This window comes from Staurois parvus, unplaced genomic scaffold, assembly GCF_062004578.1.
Source record: "Staurois parvus isolate SC_StPar_1 unplaced genomic scaffold, SC_StPar_1.0 ptg002161l, whole genome shotgun sequence".
NCBI classification, from domain to species: domain Eukaryota; kingdom Metazoa; phylum Chordata; class Amphibia; order Anura; family Ranidae; genus Staurois; species Staurois parvus.
The window spans coordinates 50001-67703 of NW_028319957.1; the positions used below are offsets into that span (position 1 = coordinate 50001).

General features: G+C 44.5%; 1 protein-coding gene across 1 annotated transcript in view; it reads right to left on the reverse strand.

Moving 5' to 3' along the window:
- LOC149432320 (KICSTOR complex protein SZT2-like) overlaps nt 1-15859 on the reverse strand; it is a gene marked incomplete at its 3' end in the record, with an annotated part of 65687 nt that extends 49828 nt beyond the window's left edge. Inside the window, exons 1-8 of the mRNA XM_089665248.1 lie at nt 15788-15859; nt 9769-9894; nt 7749-7922; nt 5113-5283; nt 4803-4934; nt 992-1130; nt 788-894; nt 499-709 (exon numbers count right to left, since the gene is read on the reverse strand). Coding sequence (XP_089521374.1) covers nt 499-709; nt 788-894; nt 992-1130; nt 4803-4934; nt 5113-5283; nt 7749-7922; nt 9769-9894; nt 15788-15859 — 1132 coding nt within the window. The remainder of the gene's footprint in view (nt 1-498; nt 710-787; nt 895-991; nt 1131-4802; nt 4935-5112; nt 5284-7748; nt 7923-9768; nt 9895-15787) is intronic.
- Nucleotides 15860-17703: the final 1844 nt, after the last annotated feature.

The following is a 17703-nucleotide window of genomic DNA, read 5'->3' on the forward strand; positions in this document are numbered from 1 at the left end:
TGTATATCTAAAAAAATCTTAAGAATATATACACACACACACATACATACAGATATATATATATTTTCTTAAGATTTTTTTAACATATAAAAAAAGTCATTTTAACATATATTTTATATATTGTGAATGCATTCAATATATTTAAAAAAAAAAAAAATTGTGTGTGTGTGTGCGTGTGTATATATGTGTGTGTGTGTGTGTATATATTTAAATATATTCTTAAGATTTTTTTTAACAAAAAAGTCATTTTAACATATTTTATGTGTGTGTGTACACACACACACACACACACACACACACACACACACATATATTTATTATATACACACATATAAATACACACACACTTTGTTTAAATATATTGAATATGGCCAAAGTTGTAGCATTTCAAATATTTGTCAATATATTTGGGAGAAATATTTTAAAAATATATTTAAAACATATTTTTCTTCCATGTGGGAAAGCACAATACAAGCAGATTAAGGTTCAGGGTCTCACCGCAGTAATACTCTGGATTCAGCGCCTCGCCGGTGCGCATAAATGAATAAAGCAAGAATGCCTTGTGATAGACGTTCATGTCTGTCTGTCCAGTCTCTAGATCAGGACAGGAGGAGAGGTAGGATCCTAAGGTCGCCATGGCGATAAACTTCATCAGTTCTACGTTGGGGACGTAGCCAAAACTGCAGTCATAGGAATATACCCCGCCAACCTGCAAAGAGATTAGCGCCATGATAAAGTAACTCACAGACCGCGAGCAGCAAGAGCCACCTAAAGGGATTAAGTGTACCTGAACAAAAGAGCAAGCGATGGTGCCGCTGCGCAGCTGGTTCAGCAAGGTTTCGCACACCGCGATATCTGGGACACTGGTGACGCCGTCTGTGATTACAATGATGCCTGCGCAATTTACAGAAGAATAAATATCAGGATTCCTCAAACATCCAGACAGAATACAATCTACATAATAGTCACCAAAAGGAACAGACTGGCTCACCTGCGCTGGAGTTGGCCGGCAGTAGTTGTAAGGCCAGGATACCCTGCCGGATCATACTAACCAGTCCGATATCCGCCGTCACCATGGAAACACCCATCTTTTTGCTTGGCTGTTGGTTTGCATATTGAGGTAGGCAGTCCTAGCGAGACAAACAATCCAATTTGTTAGCTGTCTGTCACAAAAAATAGCCGTCACTTGTCAGAACTTCAAGTCTTAACATAGTTAGTCTGGCTGAAAAAAAACAAAAGTCCATCCAGTTCAAAAAAAAAAAAGAAGTTATAATCCGACACCCACAGTTGATTCAGAGGAAGGCAAAAAATACCAGCAAAGCACGATTCAATTTGCTCCTGCAGGGGAAAAAATTCCTTCCTGATCCCCCGAGAGGCAATCGGATATTCCCTGGATCACCTTTCCCTATAAATGTTATATCCAGTTATATTCTGTGTATCCAAGAAAGGATCCAGGACTTTCCTACAGCAATCCACTGAGCTGGCCACAACCAACTCTGGAGGGAGTCTATTCCACATTCTCACAGCTCTTACTGTGAAGAAACCTTTCCGTGTTTGGAGATTACATTTCTTTTCCTCCATTATAGTCCTCTTAGGCAAGACAGTGTGCATTCGGAACCATGAGCACCCACCCACCTGGGTGTTATATTGAGAGCAGAGGTTGTGTCCCAACTGACATGAATGGGAGTGCCTGCACTGGGATGCACGCAACACCTCTACATCCACGTGCAGACAAACACAGCCCTTGCACAGGGGTATGCTGTAGTACGCCCATGTGAGCCTTAATTTTGAAAGATTTGACCCCCTCAATGACCAGGCCATATTTTTTGCTATACTGCACTGTGCCACTTTAACTGATAATTGAGCGGTCATGCAACGCTTTACCCAATTTATATCATATTTTTCACACAAATAGAGCTTTCTTTTGGTGATATTTGATCACCACTGGGTTTGAAATTTGATACGAATGAAGAAAGACCGAACATTTTTGAAAAAAAAATTTTTTTACTTTCTGCTATAAACACATCCAATATATATACAGGAGATGGCCAGAGACTGCGGGCGCGGCACGGGGCACGACCAGAGACTGCGGGCGCGGCACGGGGGACGACCAGAGACTGCGGACGCGGCACGGGGGGACGACCAGAGACTGCGGGCGCGGCACGGGGGACGACCAGAGACTGCGGGCGCGGCACGGGGGACGACCAGAGACTGCGGGCGCGGCACGGGGGACGACCAGAGACTGCGGGCGCGGCACGGGGGACGACCAGAGACTGCGGGCGCGGCACGGGGGACGACCAGAGACTGCGGGCGCGGCACGGGGGACGACCAGAGACTGCGGGCGCGGCACGGGGCACGACCAGAGACTGCGGACGCGGCACGGGGGACGACCAGAGACTGCGGACGCGGCACGGGGGACGACCAGAGACTGCGGACGCGGCACGGGGGACGACCAGAGACTGCGGACGCGGCACGGGGGACGACCAGAGACTGCGGACGCGGCACGGGGGACGACCAGAGACTGCGGACGCGGCACGGGGGACGACCAGAGACTGCGGACGCGGCACGGGGGACGACCAGAGACTGCGGACGCGGCACGGGGGACGACCAGAGACTGCGGACGCGGCACGGGGGACGACCAGAGACTGCGGACGCGGCACGGGGGACGACCAGAGACTGCGGACGCGGCACGGGGGACGACCAGAGACTGCGGACGCGGCACGGGGGACGACCAGAGACTGCGGACGCGGCACGGGGGACGACCAGAGACTGCGGACGCGGCACGGGGGACGACCAGAGACTGCAGACCTTTGAGGAGCGGGGTGGGGGTGGAGTGGGTACTTCCGCTGAGATTGACTAGGCAATAGGAAACGGAAGTTGTCCTCCCTTCCCGTAGTCTTCTGGAACACATGACAGGTCTCAGAAGACTACGGGGCCATTCACAAAGTGCAGCGCTTCTCGCACATGCGCAGTGGGCACCCTGCTGTGAAGCCGCAAGCTGTCACAGCCGGGTGCCCACACTAAAGATATCGGGCGCCAGGGAGAGAAGACAGCCGGTGAAACCACACATGGTGGGGACACCGCTGGACCGAGGAACAAGTAAGTGATTGTATTTCAAAAAAGTCAGCAACTACAGTTTTCGTAGTTGCTGACTTTTGTTTTCAGCCGGAACTCTGCTTTAAGGAGCAGCTGCTTTGGGCCCTGCTGCACAGAGTGGCCAGCCCGATATTCTAACATGGCGGCGTCAGGGTGAATACCTGGTCGGCCGCTCCATATGACGCACAGGCATTTCTCCCCATTATTTTGGGGGAAAAAAAGTGCATCGTTTGGAGCAAAAAATATGGTACTTGGAATTGTTTTTTTTTTACTACTACTTATGGTGGGAATCAGTGACTTATAATGGGACTGCAGGAGCGCAGAGTCTGACTCTGACCAGTGACATTAATACAGTGATCAGTGGTAATACTATACACTTTCACTGTACTAACAGCACTGGCTGGGAAAGGGTTAACATCTAGGGCGGTCAAGGGGTTAACTTTGTGCCTAGCTATGTGTAATGTGCTGCTTTTACAAAGAGATCTTTCAGTGTTTCATCCCTGTACAGAGCTCTGTGTTTACCAAAATACCTTCCGCCTTTACAACCAACTTAACTAGCAGGGTGCAGGTCCTCGGGATTGCTTTAACCACTTCATGTCCAGCCCAATTTTCAGCGCTATCACACTTTGAATGACAATTGCGCGGTCATGCAACACTGTACCCATATGAATTTTTTAGCATTTTTTTGAGACAGATAAAACGTTATTTTGGTGGTATTTATTCATCGCTGGTATCTTTATTTTTTTTGCTATGTAAATCAAAAAGTCCAAAAATTTTGAAAAAAAAAAAAGTGTTTTTCTTATAAAATTTTGCAAATAAATTGTATTTCATCATAAATCTTGGCCAAAATTTATTCCGTTATATTTTTAGTAAAAAAAAAAAAAAAACCACCACACACACACACACACACACACACACACACACACACACACACACCAACCCAAAATTAGTTTATAACCAAAGTTATAATTTTTAAACATTTTTATATATTTTTTTTTTTTTACATACTGTCACCTTAGCAGCACCACTGTACTACTTGTGGGGAGGTGATGAAGATTTTTTTATACTGATTGCTTTTACACCCATAAAGGCTGTAAAAGTAATCATTTCTCCTTCTCTCTGTCTGCATTCTTGCAGCCATTGAGAAATACTGTGTGAGCTGTGACTGGTCACAGCTTGTCACATGGTACAAGGCTGTTGTGACCATGTGACCTCTGATCATTCACAGATTTCACACGTAGTAAGCAAGGATGTCAGATGTGACACCCTTGCTTACTACTCTGCATGTGATCACCGATTGGCCAATCAGTGATCACATGATCAGGACCTCATACAGAGGTCCCATCCGACGGTCGGTGTTCCACTGTGTCCGGAGGACACCAGCGGGCACCGGATTGCGGTGCTGTGCGCTCCCAAGGAGAGCGCACAAGCAGGGTGAGGGGAGGCCGTTTATAAATGGCCACCTGACCCTGCACTGCCACCATCCTGCCGTTTATATACAACGGCCGGACGGGAGGTGGTTAAAAGCTTGGAGGGAAGGGCATGTGATCATGGGGTCTCTCCTTGGAGGTGCCCCAACCTAGTACGTGGGTGGACCTTCCCTCAGAAGGTCCCTGAAGAACAGAGTCTAGCTGGTTTCATCTCAGTGGACCAAGAGTACTCCCAAGTGTTCCCGAGATTTCTCCAAAGATCGGTTTTACGCCTACCTGAGTGAGCGGTCGATACTGCTGTTGAAGCATCTCAGCGATCTTATTCTCGAAGGCGCCCAGCTGCAGGTGGACATGCTGGAGAAAGGCCGGCAGCTTCTGCTCCTCCAGGCGACAACCCTGGACCAGAACCTGCAGAAGGAACAGAGGAGCTAGTTCCTGCTCTACAGAACCTGCACACCCCAAGCTGCTGAGGTACTACAAGTCTCAGGTACACGGTGGAATTTGCAGTTTCAAAACAGCTGCAGTGTTTGACAAAGATAATACTGTGCTTAGTGATGACTCTACTGGTGCCGTCTGCGTCTGTTACCTGATGACTCTGCAGACCGATGATAGAAGAATAGGCCTGGATGGTGACATAGATCTCTGGCTGAAAAACCACATTGGATCCGGGGATGATGAACGGCCGGAGAAGACCCAGTAGGCAGCGTGACAGGGAATGGAAGATCTCATCAAAGATTATTTCTTCTGTGGAGTCATCCTGTGATTGGAGGAAAAGACAAGTCATCAGGGAGAAGAGTGAAGGCAAATCAAGGACAGAGCATTAGGCTGAACAGGATTTAACAAAACGTTTTATCGATCTCCTCTTTATAAGGGTTCTCTGCCTTAAAGCTGAACTCCAGGAAACCAAAACATTCTCCCTTGCAGTGCAGTTGTGCCAGTAGGGGATGGTAAAAGCAACTTTGTGCCCTTTGAGACCCCTGTGTCTCCATGGAGCACCATGCCTCCAGTGACCTCCGAGACCCCTGTGCCTCCAGTGACCCCGAGAGCTCCTGTGCCTCCAGTGACCCTGAGAGCTCCTGTGCCTCCAGTGACCCTGAGAGCTCCTGTGCCTCCAGTGACCCTGAGAGCTCCTGTGCCTCCAGTGACCCTGAGAGCTCCTGTGCCTCCAGTGACCTCTGAGACCCGTGTCTCCATGGAGCACCATGCCTCCAGTGACCTCTGAGACCCCTGTGTCTCCATAGAGCACCATGCCTCCAGTGACCCCCCGAGAGCTCCTGTGCCTCCAGTGACCCCCCGAGAGCTCCTGTGCCTCCAGTGAACCCCCCCCGAGAGCTCCTGTGCCTCCAGTGAACCCCCCCCGAGAGCTCCTGTGCTTTCAGTGACCCCCCCGAGAGCTCCTGTGCCTCCAGTGACCCCCCCCGAGAGCTCCTGTGCCTCCAGTGACCCCCCCCGAGAGCTCCTGTGCCTCCAGTGACCCCCCCCGAGAGCTCCTGTGCCTCCAGTGACCCCCCCCGAGAGCTCCTGTGCCTCCAGTGACCCCCCCCGAGAGCTCCTGTGCCTCCAGTGACCCCCCCCGAGAGCTCCTGTGCCTCCAGTGACCCCCCCCGAGAGCTCCTGTGCCTCCAGTGACCCCCCCCGAGAGCTCCTGTGCCTCCAGTGACCCCCCCCCGAGAGCTCCTGTGCCTCCAGTGACCCCCCCCGAGAGCTCCTGTGCCTCCAGTGACCCCCCCGAGAGCTCCTGTGCCTCCAGTGACCCCCCCGAGAGCTCCTGTGCCTCCAGTGACCCCCCCGAGAGCTCCTGTGCCTCCAGTGACCCCCCCGAGAGCTCCTGTGCCTCCAGTGACCCCCCCGAGAGCTCCTGTGCCTCCAGTGACCCCCCGAGAGCTCCTGTGCCTCCAGTGACCCCCCGAGAGCTCCTGTGCCTCCAGTGACCCCTAAGACATGGATGGATTGGGCCGTTTGTTTTGAATATTAGAAATTAATTAAATTGTGTTTTTTGTTTAGAGTGCTCAGATGCAGTGAAGTTCTGCTTTAAGCACTTCCAGTTCGGACCAATTTTCAGCGCTATCACACTTTGAATGACAATTGTGCGGTCATGCAACACTGCACCCATATGAATTCTTTAGCATTTTTTTGAGACAGATAAAAACTTTATTTTGGTGGTATTTATTCACCACTGGGATTTTTTTTTTTGCTATATAAAATGAAAAAGTCCAAACATTTTGGAAAAAAAAAAAAAGTGTTTTTCTTATAAAATTTTGCAAATAAAATAAAACCGTAAATAAAAAAAATAATCTCTCTTCATAAACCTTGGCCAAAATTTATTCATCTTTTTAGTAAAAAAGAAAAAAAAAAACGAAAAATTAGTTTATAACCAAAAAAAATAATTTTTCAAAACTTTTTTTTTACATTTTTATAATATTATTATTTATTTTTTTGTTTTGTTACATACCATCACCCTAGCAGTGCAGTGTCACCATAGCGACACTGTACTACTTGTGGGGGGTGATGGAAGATTTATTTTTTTACACCGATTGCTTTTACACCCACAAAGGCTGTAAAAGCAATCATTTCTCCTTCTCTCTGGCTGCATTCTTGCAGCCATTGAGAAATGCTGTGCGAGCTGTGATTGGTCACAGCTATCACATGGTACAAGGCTGTTGTGAATAGCCCTTTATCATGTGACCTCTGTGATCATTCACAGAATTCACACGTAGTAAGCAATGATGTAGGAAGTGACATCTTGCTTACACCTATTCATGTGATCACTGATTGGACAATCAGTGATCACATGATCGGGACCTCACACAGAGGTCCCGTACAGCGATCGGTGTTCCTCCGAACACTGCAGGAACTGGATCGTGGTGCCGCGAGCTCCCAGGGAGCGCGCACAGGCAGTGAATGCGGAGGCCGTTTATAAACGGCCACCCGCTCCTGTCCAGCCGTTTATGTACATGGGCCGGATGGGAAGGGGTTAACTATTGGGTGAGCTCTTATTTAACACAGAAGATGCTGGTGAGGGACAAATCAAAACGCAGGTAATCGCTCCAGGAGCGATTACATGTGACCAGCCACAATTGGTTTGTGGGATCAAGCAGCCTTCCATGGGGCTGCCTCCTGCAGCTATTCACTGTGAATCCCCGCTGGGGGATAGAAGATATAGAAGCATCACAAATATTTTTAACAAGACAGTGAATGTATGCAATATCTTTAGTTCATTACCACAATTCCTGTAGAAGGACTGAGATCCAACTCGATGACAAATCTGTACTGCCGGGCCAAAAAAGTCACCCATGTCGATGGCACAAGGAGGAAAGGACCGGGGCGGACAGGCTCATCGGGCTGCCATCCATGAGGTATGACACTGACCACTTCCAGTTCATCGTCATGTAAACCCTAAAAAATAAATATACAATGGCCAAGTCAGAGATCACAGGCAAAAAAAAAAAATATATATATATATATATATATATATATACACACACACACACACACATACACATATATATATATACACACACACACACACACACACACACACACACATACAGTGGGGCAAAAAAGTATTTAGTCCCCACCAATTGTGCAAGTTCTCCCACTTACAAAGATGAGAGAGGCCTGTAATTGGCATCATAGGGAGACCTCAACTATGAGAGACAAAATGAGAAAACAAATCCAGACAATCCCATTGGCTGATCTGGAAAGAATTTATTTGCAAATTATGGTGGAAAATAAGTATTTGGTCACCTACAAACAAGCAAGATTTCTGGCTCTCACAGACCTGTACCTTCTTCTTTAAGAGGCTCCTCTGTCCTGCACTCATTACCTGTATCAATGGCACCTGTTTGAACTTGTTATCAGTATAAAAGACACCTGTCCACAACCTCAAACAGTCACACTCCAAACTCCACTATGGTGAAGACCAAAGAGCTGTCAAAGGACACCAGAAACAAAATTGTGGACCTGCACCAGGCTGGGAAGACTGAATCTGCAATAGGCAAGCAGCTTGGTGTGAACAAATCAACTGTGGGAGCAATAATTAGAAAATGGAAGACATACAAGACCACTGATATTCTCCCTCCATCTGGGGCTCCACGCAAGATCTCACCCCGTGGGGTCAAAATGATCACAAGAATGGTGAGCAAAAATCCCAGGACCACACGGGGGGGACCTAGTGAATGACCTGCAGAGAGCTGGGACCAACGTAACAAAGGTTACCATCAGTAACACACTACACCGCCACGGACTCAGATCCTGCAGTGCCAGACGTGTCCCCCTGCTTAAGCCAGTACATGTCCGGGCCCGTATGAAGTTTGCTAGAGAGCATTTGGATGATCCAGAAGAGGATTGGGAGAATGTCATATGGTCAGATGAAACCAAAATAGAACTGTTTGGTAGAAACACAACTCGTCGTGTTTGGAGGAGAATGCTGAGTTGCATCCAAAGAACACCATACCTACTGTGAAGCATGGGGGTGGCAACATCATGCTTTGGGGCTGTTTCTCCGCAGAGGGACCAGGACGACTGATCCATGTACAGGACAGAATGAATGGGGCCATGTATCGTGAGATTTTGAGTGCAAACCTCCTTCCATCAGCAAGGGCATTGAAGATGAAACGTGGCTGGGTCTTCCAACATGACAATGATCCCAAACACACCGCCTGGGCAACGAAGGAGTGGCTTCGTAAGAAGCATTTCAAGGTCCTGGAGTGGCCTAGCCAGTCTCCAAATCTCAACCCCATAGAAAACCTTTGGAGGGAGTTGAAAGTCCGTGTTGCCCAGCAACAGCCCCAAAACATCACTGCTCTAGAGGAGATCTGCATGGAGTAGGAGATCTGCATGGAGGATGGGCCAACATACCAGCAACAGTGTGTGCCAACCTTGTGAGGACTTCCAGGAAACGTCTGACCTCTGTCATTGCCAACAAAGGATATATAACAAAGTATTGACATGAACTTTTCATATTCACCAAATACTTATTTTCCACCATAATTTGCAAATAAATTCTTTCCAGATCAGCCAATGTGATTGTCTGGATTTGTTTTCTCATTTTGTCTCTCATAGTTGAGGTCTCCCTATGATGCCAATTACAGGCCTCTCTCATCTTTGTAAGTGGGAGAACTTGCACCATTGGTGGGGACTAAATACTTTTTTGCCCCACTGTATGATTTTGCACAGGAGGGCCGCCCTGTAGAAGTAAAACTGCTATAGGGCGGACAAGAACATAATAGCTCACACATACCAGCTCTGATTCGGGAACCGAGGAGATGGACTGATAGAGGTTTGACAGGAACCAAGCCAGGCGAACGTTTCGGGAGATCCGGTAATCCTTCTTCATGAGCAGGAACACCTGCCCCGCTTCTTCCACCTGAACATAAAAAAACCCCACCGGATGACACGTCTGAATGATATTATGTTCGTATTCACATCTGTTCAGTATTGGCCCGAGCAACACAGGCAACATTTCATCGTTCAGGAGCCCCGCTAATACTGCCCACCATTCAGAAAAATACGCCATAAACAGATTCAACTTCAGATTCTTCAATCGGTCCTAAAATAATGTTCAAGTCAAAGTCAGACTTCTTACGCCTTTTATGTACGTTTTATTAACCGTTTCAATACCGTGCAATTTTACACCTTCCTGCCCAGGCCATTTTTCAGGTTTCAGCGCTCTCACACTTTGAATGACAATTGCGCAGTCATACAACATTGTACCCAAACTAAAATTTTATCATTTTCTTCACACAACTAGAGCTTTCTTTTGGTGGTATTTAATCACCGCTGGGGTTTTTATTTTTTGCTAAATTAACAAAAAAAGACCAAAAATTTTGAAAAAAAAACACATTTTTCTTTGTTTCTGTTATAAAAGTTTACAAATAAATAATTGTTCTTCATAAATTTAGGACGAGATGTATTCTGCTACATGTCTTTGGTGAAAATAACCCAAATTAGGATGTATTATTTAGTTTGTAGGAAAGTTATAGAGTTCACAAACTATGGTATAGATCTGAATATTGATCAATCCTGAAGTACTGACAGCCAATCTAATTTCTTGAGGTCCAAGAATGTCAGAATAGTACAGATATCCCCAAATGACCCCTTTTTGCTGAGTAGACAGTCGGACGTACTTCATAAGAGGCATGGCGAGTTTTTTGAAGTTGTATTTTTTTGTCATAATTTTTCCGAAAATGAAAAAATGAAAAATATTATTTTCACTATTTTTTTTTTTACATACTGTCACCAGTGCAGTACAGCGTCATCATATAACTGGCATGGCGGTGAACAGGGACACTGACTGGTGACAGTATGAAAAAAAAAAAAATTATATTTTTTTTTAATTTTTTTTTATTTTTTTATTATATTTAATTTTTTATTACATTTTTTTTTATTTTTTTTAAGATTTTTTTTCATATTTTACTATGACCAAAATAGTACAATGTTACCATAGTAACATTGTACTACTTTGGGGAAGTGATCAGTATTTTTTTTTTTTTTTTTTTTTACACAATTTGCTTATAGCAAAGAATTACTTTGCTATAAGCAAGCATTTAGCTGAATGAAATCGATTCATTCAGCTTTTTTTTTTTTTTTTTTTTTTGTGCTTAGCTGTGATTTGGTCACAGCTAATCACATGACATGTGCATGTGATTAGCTATGACCATTCACAGCTAGGCACTAGTATACAATGGATGGCATCATGAATGAAGCCATCCATTGTATACAACTGTCATGTGACCTGCTGTGATTGGTCGCGGCAGGTCACATGGTACCGGCAACGGGAGCCGGTACTCGGATCTGTCATCGGCCGTGTCCGAGGTGCACGGGCGGTGACAGATCCCGCTGCTGCGCCGCTCTGCAATAGCGCAAACGGCGCATGTGCGGGAGCACGCCAAATGGCGTGGACCCGGAAAGCTGCAGCGCTTTTCAAGCCGCCAAACGGCTATTGGCCGGGCGGCTAATGGTTAAATGAATGAAAGTGATATAATAAATTAAAAAAAAAAAAAAAAAAAAAAAGGACTTGAGGAAAGGAATGTGAAGAATGTAAAGAATGGGGAAGGAATGTGAGGGGGGGGGGGGGGGAAGACCGCTCAGCGTACAACCATCCCGGCTGTATTATTTCGTCTGTATCAGAACACACGTCACTGTGAATCCCCGTCCCTGTCAGTGTATTATTTTTTATTTTATTACAGGTACTTATATAGCGCCGTCAATGTACGCAGCACTTTACATATATATTGTACATTTACATCAGTCCCCGCCCCCGAGGAGTGTACAAACTAAGGTCCCTAACCCTCAAGGGGCGTACAATCTAAGGTCCCTAACCCTCAAGGGGAGTACAATCTAAGGTCCCTAACCCTCAAGGGGCGTACAATCTAAGGTCCCTAACCCTCAAGGGGCGTACAATCTAAGGTCCCTAACCCTCAAGGGGGGTACAATCTAAGATCCCTAACCCTCAAGGGGCGTACAATCTAAGGTCCCTAACTCACATTCATACATACACATACCAGGGACAATTTATACAGGAGCCATATTTTAAATTTTTTATTTTTTTTTACATTTCCTCAGTTACTTCCTGGTTTCTGGCTTAGGCAAATGATGTCATATATCCTTGGAGTCTTCAGAAGAAGAGGAGGAGTTTTCTCAGCTAAGCACACCCTCCTGCTTATACGCCTGAGCTAAGGACAGATGGATTCCAGGAAGTAATTGCTACATGAATCATCTGCCCTTACCAAACATGGCTGCAGCTAGATATGCGTTTTTCAAAATGAGTTCTCAGCAAAATAAACCACGGAGACACGGATGGATGGGGGCACTTGCTCTGAATGGTAAAAGTGAATTAGATAGCATTTTTGGTTTGAGGTTCTCAGATGCGGTGTAGCTCCTCTTTAACCGCTTGACCTCTGGAAGATTTACCCCACTATCTGAAAAAGGACGTTTTTTTGTGATACAACACTGCGTTACTTAAAATGACAATTTTCTCAGTTACTTCCCGGTTTCTGGCCTAGGCAAAATTTATGTATTTCAGGTACTTATATAGCGCCATCAATTTACGCAGCGCTTTACATATATATTGTATATTCACATCAGTCCCCGCCCCGAGGAGTATACAATCTAAGGTCCCTAACCCTCAAGGGGCGTACAATCTAAGGTCCCTAACCCTCAAGGGGCGTACAATCTAAGGTCCCTAACCCTCAAGGGGCGTACAATCTAAGGTCCCTAACTCACATTCATACATACACATACTAGGGACAATATAGACGGGAGCCAATTAACCTCCCAGCATGTCTTTGGAGTGTGGGAGGAAACTGGAGTACTCAGAGGAAACCCACGCAGGCACAAGGAGAACATGCAAACTCCCGGCAGGTGCTGTGGTTGGGATTCGAACCAACGACCAGAGTGCTGCTAAGCAGAAGTGTTAGCCATTTAGCCACCGTGCTGCCAGTAGCCAAATGATGTCATACATCCCAGGAGTCTTCAGGAGAGGAGGGGTTTTCTCAGCTAAGCACACCCTCCTGCCTGCCTGCATGCCTGAGCTAAGGGCCTTCAGCCAATAATGGAATCTTCTACTCCTCCTACCAGTCCATCCCTCACAGTTACTACCTTTTGTACCAATAGCCCCTCCCTCTTAGATTGTAAGCTCCCAGGATCAGGCCCTCCTATCCCTCTTGTATTGAACTGTATTGTTGCTGTATTGTCTCCCGTTATATTGTACAGCGCTGAGCAAACTGTTGGCACCATATATCCTGTATAATAATAATAATAATAATATATAAATCCTGTATAATAATAATAATATAAATCCTGTATAATAATAATATATAAATCCTGTATAATAATAATAATAATATAAATCCTGTATAATAATATAAATCCTGTATAATAATAATAATATATAAATCCTGTATAATAATAATAATATAAATCCTGTATAATAATAATAAGAATATAAATCCTGTATAATAATAATAAGAATATAAATCCTGTATAATAATAATAATAATAAGAATATAAATCCTGTATAATAATAATAATAATAATATATAAATCCTGTATAATAATAATATAAATCCTGTATAATAATAATATATAAATCCTGTATAATAATAATAATAATATAAATCCTGTATAATAATATAAATCCTGTATAATAATATATAAATCCTGTATAATAATAATAATATAAATCCTGTATAATAATAATAATAATAATAAGAATATAAATCCTGTATAATAATAATAATAATATAAATCCTGTATAATAATATAAATCCTGTATAATAATAATAATATATAAATCCTGTATAATAATAATATATAAATCCTGTATAATAATAATAATATAAATCCTGTATAATAATAATAATAATATAAATCCTGTATAATATTAATAATAATAATATATAAATCCTGTATAATAATAATAATATAAATCCTGTATAATAATAATATATAAATCCTGTATAATAATAATAATATAAATCCTGTATAATAATATAAATCCTGTATAATAATAATAATAATAATATATAAATCCTGTATAATAATAATAATATAAATCCTGTATATTAATAATAATATAAATCCTGTATTATAATAATAATAATATATAAATCCTGTATAATAATAATAATATAAATCCTGTATAATAATAATAATAATAATAATATAAATCCTGTATAATAATAATAATAATATAAATCCTGTATTATAATAATAATAATAAGAATATATAAATCCTGTATAATAATAATATAAATCCTGTATAATAATAATATAAATCCTGTATAATAATAATAATATAAATCCTGTAGTATAATAATAATAATAATAATAAGGGCAGATGGATTCCAGGAAGTCAATTCTACATGAATCGTCTGCCCTTACTCAGGATGGCCACGCAGTGGTGTATTTAGCTTTTGTGCTGCCCTAGGCAACACAAAAATCGTCTGCCACAATGGACACCGACCAACACCCCCCCCTCCCCCGGAGAGTCTGACATTGACCAACAACACCCCTGCCCCCCACTCGGGAGATCCTTCCACTACCCCCCAAGTGATAGAGAGAAAGACGCTCATCGTCAAAGCTCTGGACATCCCTGGGAATGGGAGTCAGGATCTACATACACCATCAAGCAGCCTCTCTCGGATCCCACCTGGTTCCCATGGCACACATATCCCTTCTTTCATCCCTTCTTCTGAGGGGAGGTGCTGCCCCCCTGAAAAATGCCCCCCTAGGCAAGTGCCTTGTTTGCCTCGTGGTAAATATGCCCCTGTGGCCACGGTCAGAAATGCTGGGGGGGGTGTTTTCAAAGTGATTTCTCAGGAAACAAAGCATGCAGACATGGATGGATGGAGGAGATTGCTTTGAACATAAAAAAATGAGCACAGTGGCTAAATGGTTAGCACTTCCGTCTGGCAGTACTCGGGTCATCGGTTCTAATCCCAGCCACAGTACCACCTGCCTGGAGTTTGCATGTTCTCCCTGTGCAGGTTTCCTCCAGTTACTCCAGTTTCCTCCCACACGCCAAAGACATGCTGGTAGGCGAATTGGCTCCTGTCTAAATTGTCCCTAGTATGTGTATGTATGAATGTGAGTTAGGGACCTTAGATTGTACGCCCCTTGAGGGTTAGGGACCTTAGATTGTACGCCCCTTGAGGGTTAGGGACCTTAGATTGTACGCCCCTTGAGGGTTCGGGCCCTTAGATTGTACGCCCCTTGAGGGTTCGGGCCCTTAGATTGTACGCCCCTTGAGGGTTCGGGCCCTTAGATTGTACGCCCCTTGAGGGTTCGGGACCTTAGATTGTACGCCCCTTGAGGGTTAGGGACCTTAGATTGTACGCCCCTTGAGGGTTAGGGACCTTAGATTGTACGCCCCTTGAGGGTTAGGGACCTTAGATTGTACGCCCCTTGAGGGTTAGGGACCTTAGATTGTACGCCCCTTGAGGGTTAGGGACCTTAGATTGTACACCCCTTGAGGGTTAGGGACCTTAGATTGTACGCCCCTTGAGGGTTAGGGACCTTAGATTGTACGCCCCTTGAGGGTTAGGGACCTTAGATTGTACGCCCCTTGAGGGTTAGGGACCTTAGATTGTACGACCCTTGAGGGTTAGGGACTGATGTGAATGTACAATATATATGTAAAGCGCTGTGTACATTGACGGCTCTATATAAGTACCTGGACTAAATGAATACAATAGCCATTTTTAGTTTGTGGGGCTCAGATGCGATGTAGTTCCACTTTAATAAAAAAGGACACTTACCTGTCCAAGGATCCAGCGCCATCCTTGCCCGAGCCGGTTCTCCATCGGTCTTCGGGTCCCTGGCGCCAGCATGTCTGCTAAGGGAAACTGGCTGTGAAGCCCTCGCTGCGCATGCGCCAGTTGCATCACACTGTGTGAGTGGAAAGTGGGGGGGGGGGGGGGGGGACTTCTGTAGGATCTGCCGCCAACCAGAAGTGTGAGCGGGTGCCTGTCGCAATCAGGTACCCACTCCCCCCCAAAAAAATAAAAAAAAATTTCCAACGTGGAAGGGTGGAGGCGCAAAATAAGAACTTCCCCTTTTGGGTTCCCCTTTTTGAGTTTCGCTTTAATGTAATAAACAGTTTTTGGTAATATTTGTCTGATGATAAAAAAAACACAAAAAACTTACTTTGTTACCAAAACTCATTTGTCCATCAATTGCACACTAGTTATACACTTGAATATCTGCTACCGACACTTTCCTAGACGTTTACTTTCAGAGCTAGTTATTACTAATCAAAATATTGAACCACTTCAATACCGGGCGCTCTCACCCCCTCCCCCCCCCCCCCCCCCCTCCCTGTCCAGGCCAAGTTTCAACTTTCAGCACGGTTGTACTTTGAGTGACAATTGCGCGGTCATGCAACACTGTACCCATATGACATTTTGATCATTTTTTCCCATAAATAGAGCTTTCTTTTGGTGGTATTTAATAACCGCCGGGGTTTTTTTTATTTTTTTCACCATAAACAAAAAAAAAAAGACCAAAAAATTTGAAAAACAAAGTTTTTCTTCGTTTCTATTATAAGATTTTGCAAACAAACCCCCCAACCCCCCCCCCCCCCCGCATGCCTGTACAAAGTAAGCACGCGGCTCCATCTGTCCCAGCTCCTGGACTCCCGCCAAGTCCTGACACTAATATAAACATTGTGCCGGATGTGGGTAAAGCCAGCTCCTACCTGGATGAACTCCGCCAATCCTCCCTGAGCAGCACACATGCCTGCACTCCTCCGAAAATACCCTGCTGGAGGGGGATGGGGGGGGGATTCACCGAACTTGGACAGCACAGTGGCTAAATGATTAGCACTTCCGCCTGGCAGTACTCGGGTTGTTGGTTCAAATCCCAACCATAGCACCACCTGCCTGGAGTTTGCATGTTCTCCCTGTGCCTGTGTGGGTTTCCCCCGGGTACTCCGGTTTCCTCCCACACTCCAAAGACATGCTGGGAGGTTAATTGGCTCCTGTCTAAACTGTCCCTAGTATGTGTATGTATGAATGTGAGTTAGGGACCTTAGATTGTACGCTCCTCGGGGGTGGGGACTGATGTGAATGTACAATATATATGGAAAGCGCTGCATAAATTGACAGCAATATAAGTACCTGAAATAAATAAAATGTTTACTGGCAGGAAGTCATCGTTGTGCGGGAAAATACCTCCGCCCGGGATCCAAACTTCAAGGATAAATAAACCCAAATATATCACCACTTACAGTCCTTACATGTGGCGGCTGCATTCGTTTTTTATTTTTATTTTTTTTCAAGCTAACATTTTCAGCAATTACCTGCTGATCCTGCCAGAAATCCAGTGTCTGTCACTTCCTGTGAGTTGCACTTAAGGATATCTTCCTTCCTAGCTTTCTTCTGTAAATTGTCCTTCCCCTCCCACCCCATGGAATGGAGAAGAAAGGATACAGACGTGTTTGTAGTCCATATCAGGAGAGCAGCCTTATGCAGGCCATAGACGGTTCATCTCCTAGATTGTAAACTAGATTGTAAGCTCCCAGGATCAGGCCCTCCTATCCCTCTTGTATTGAACTGTATTGTTGCTGTATTGTCTCCCGTTATATTGTAAAGCGCTGAGCAAACTGTTGGCGCCATAAATCCTGTATAATAATAATATAAATCCTGTATAATAATAATAATAATATAAATCCTGT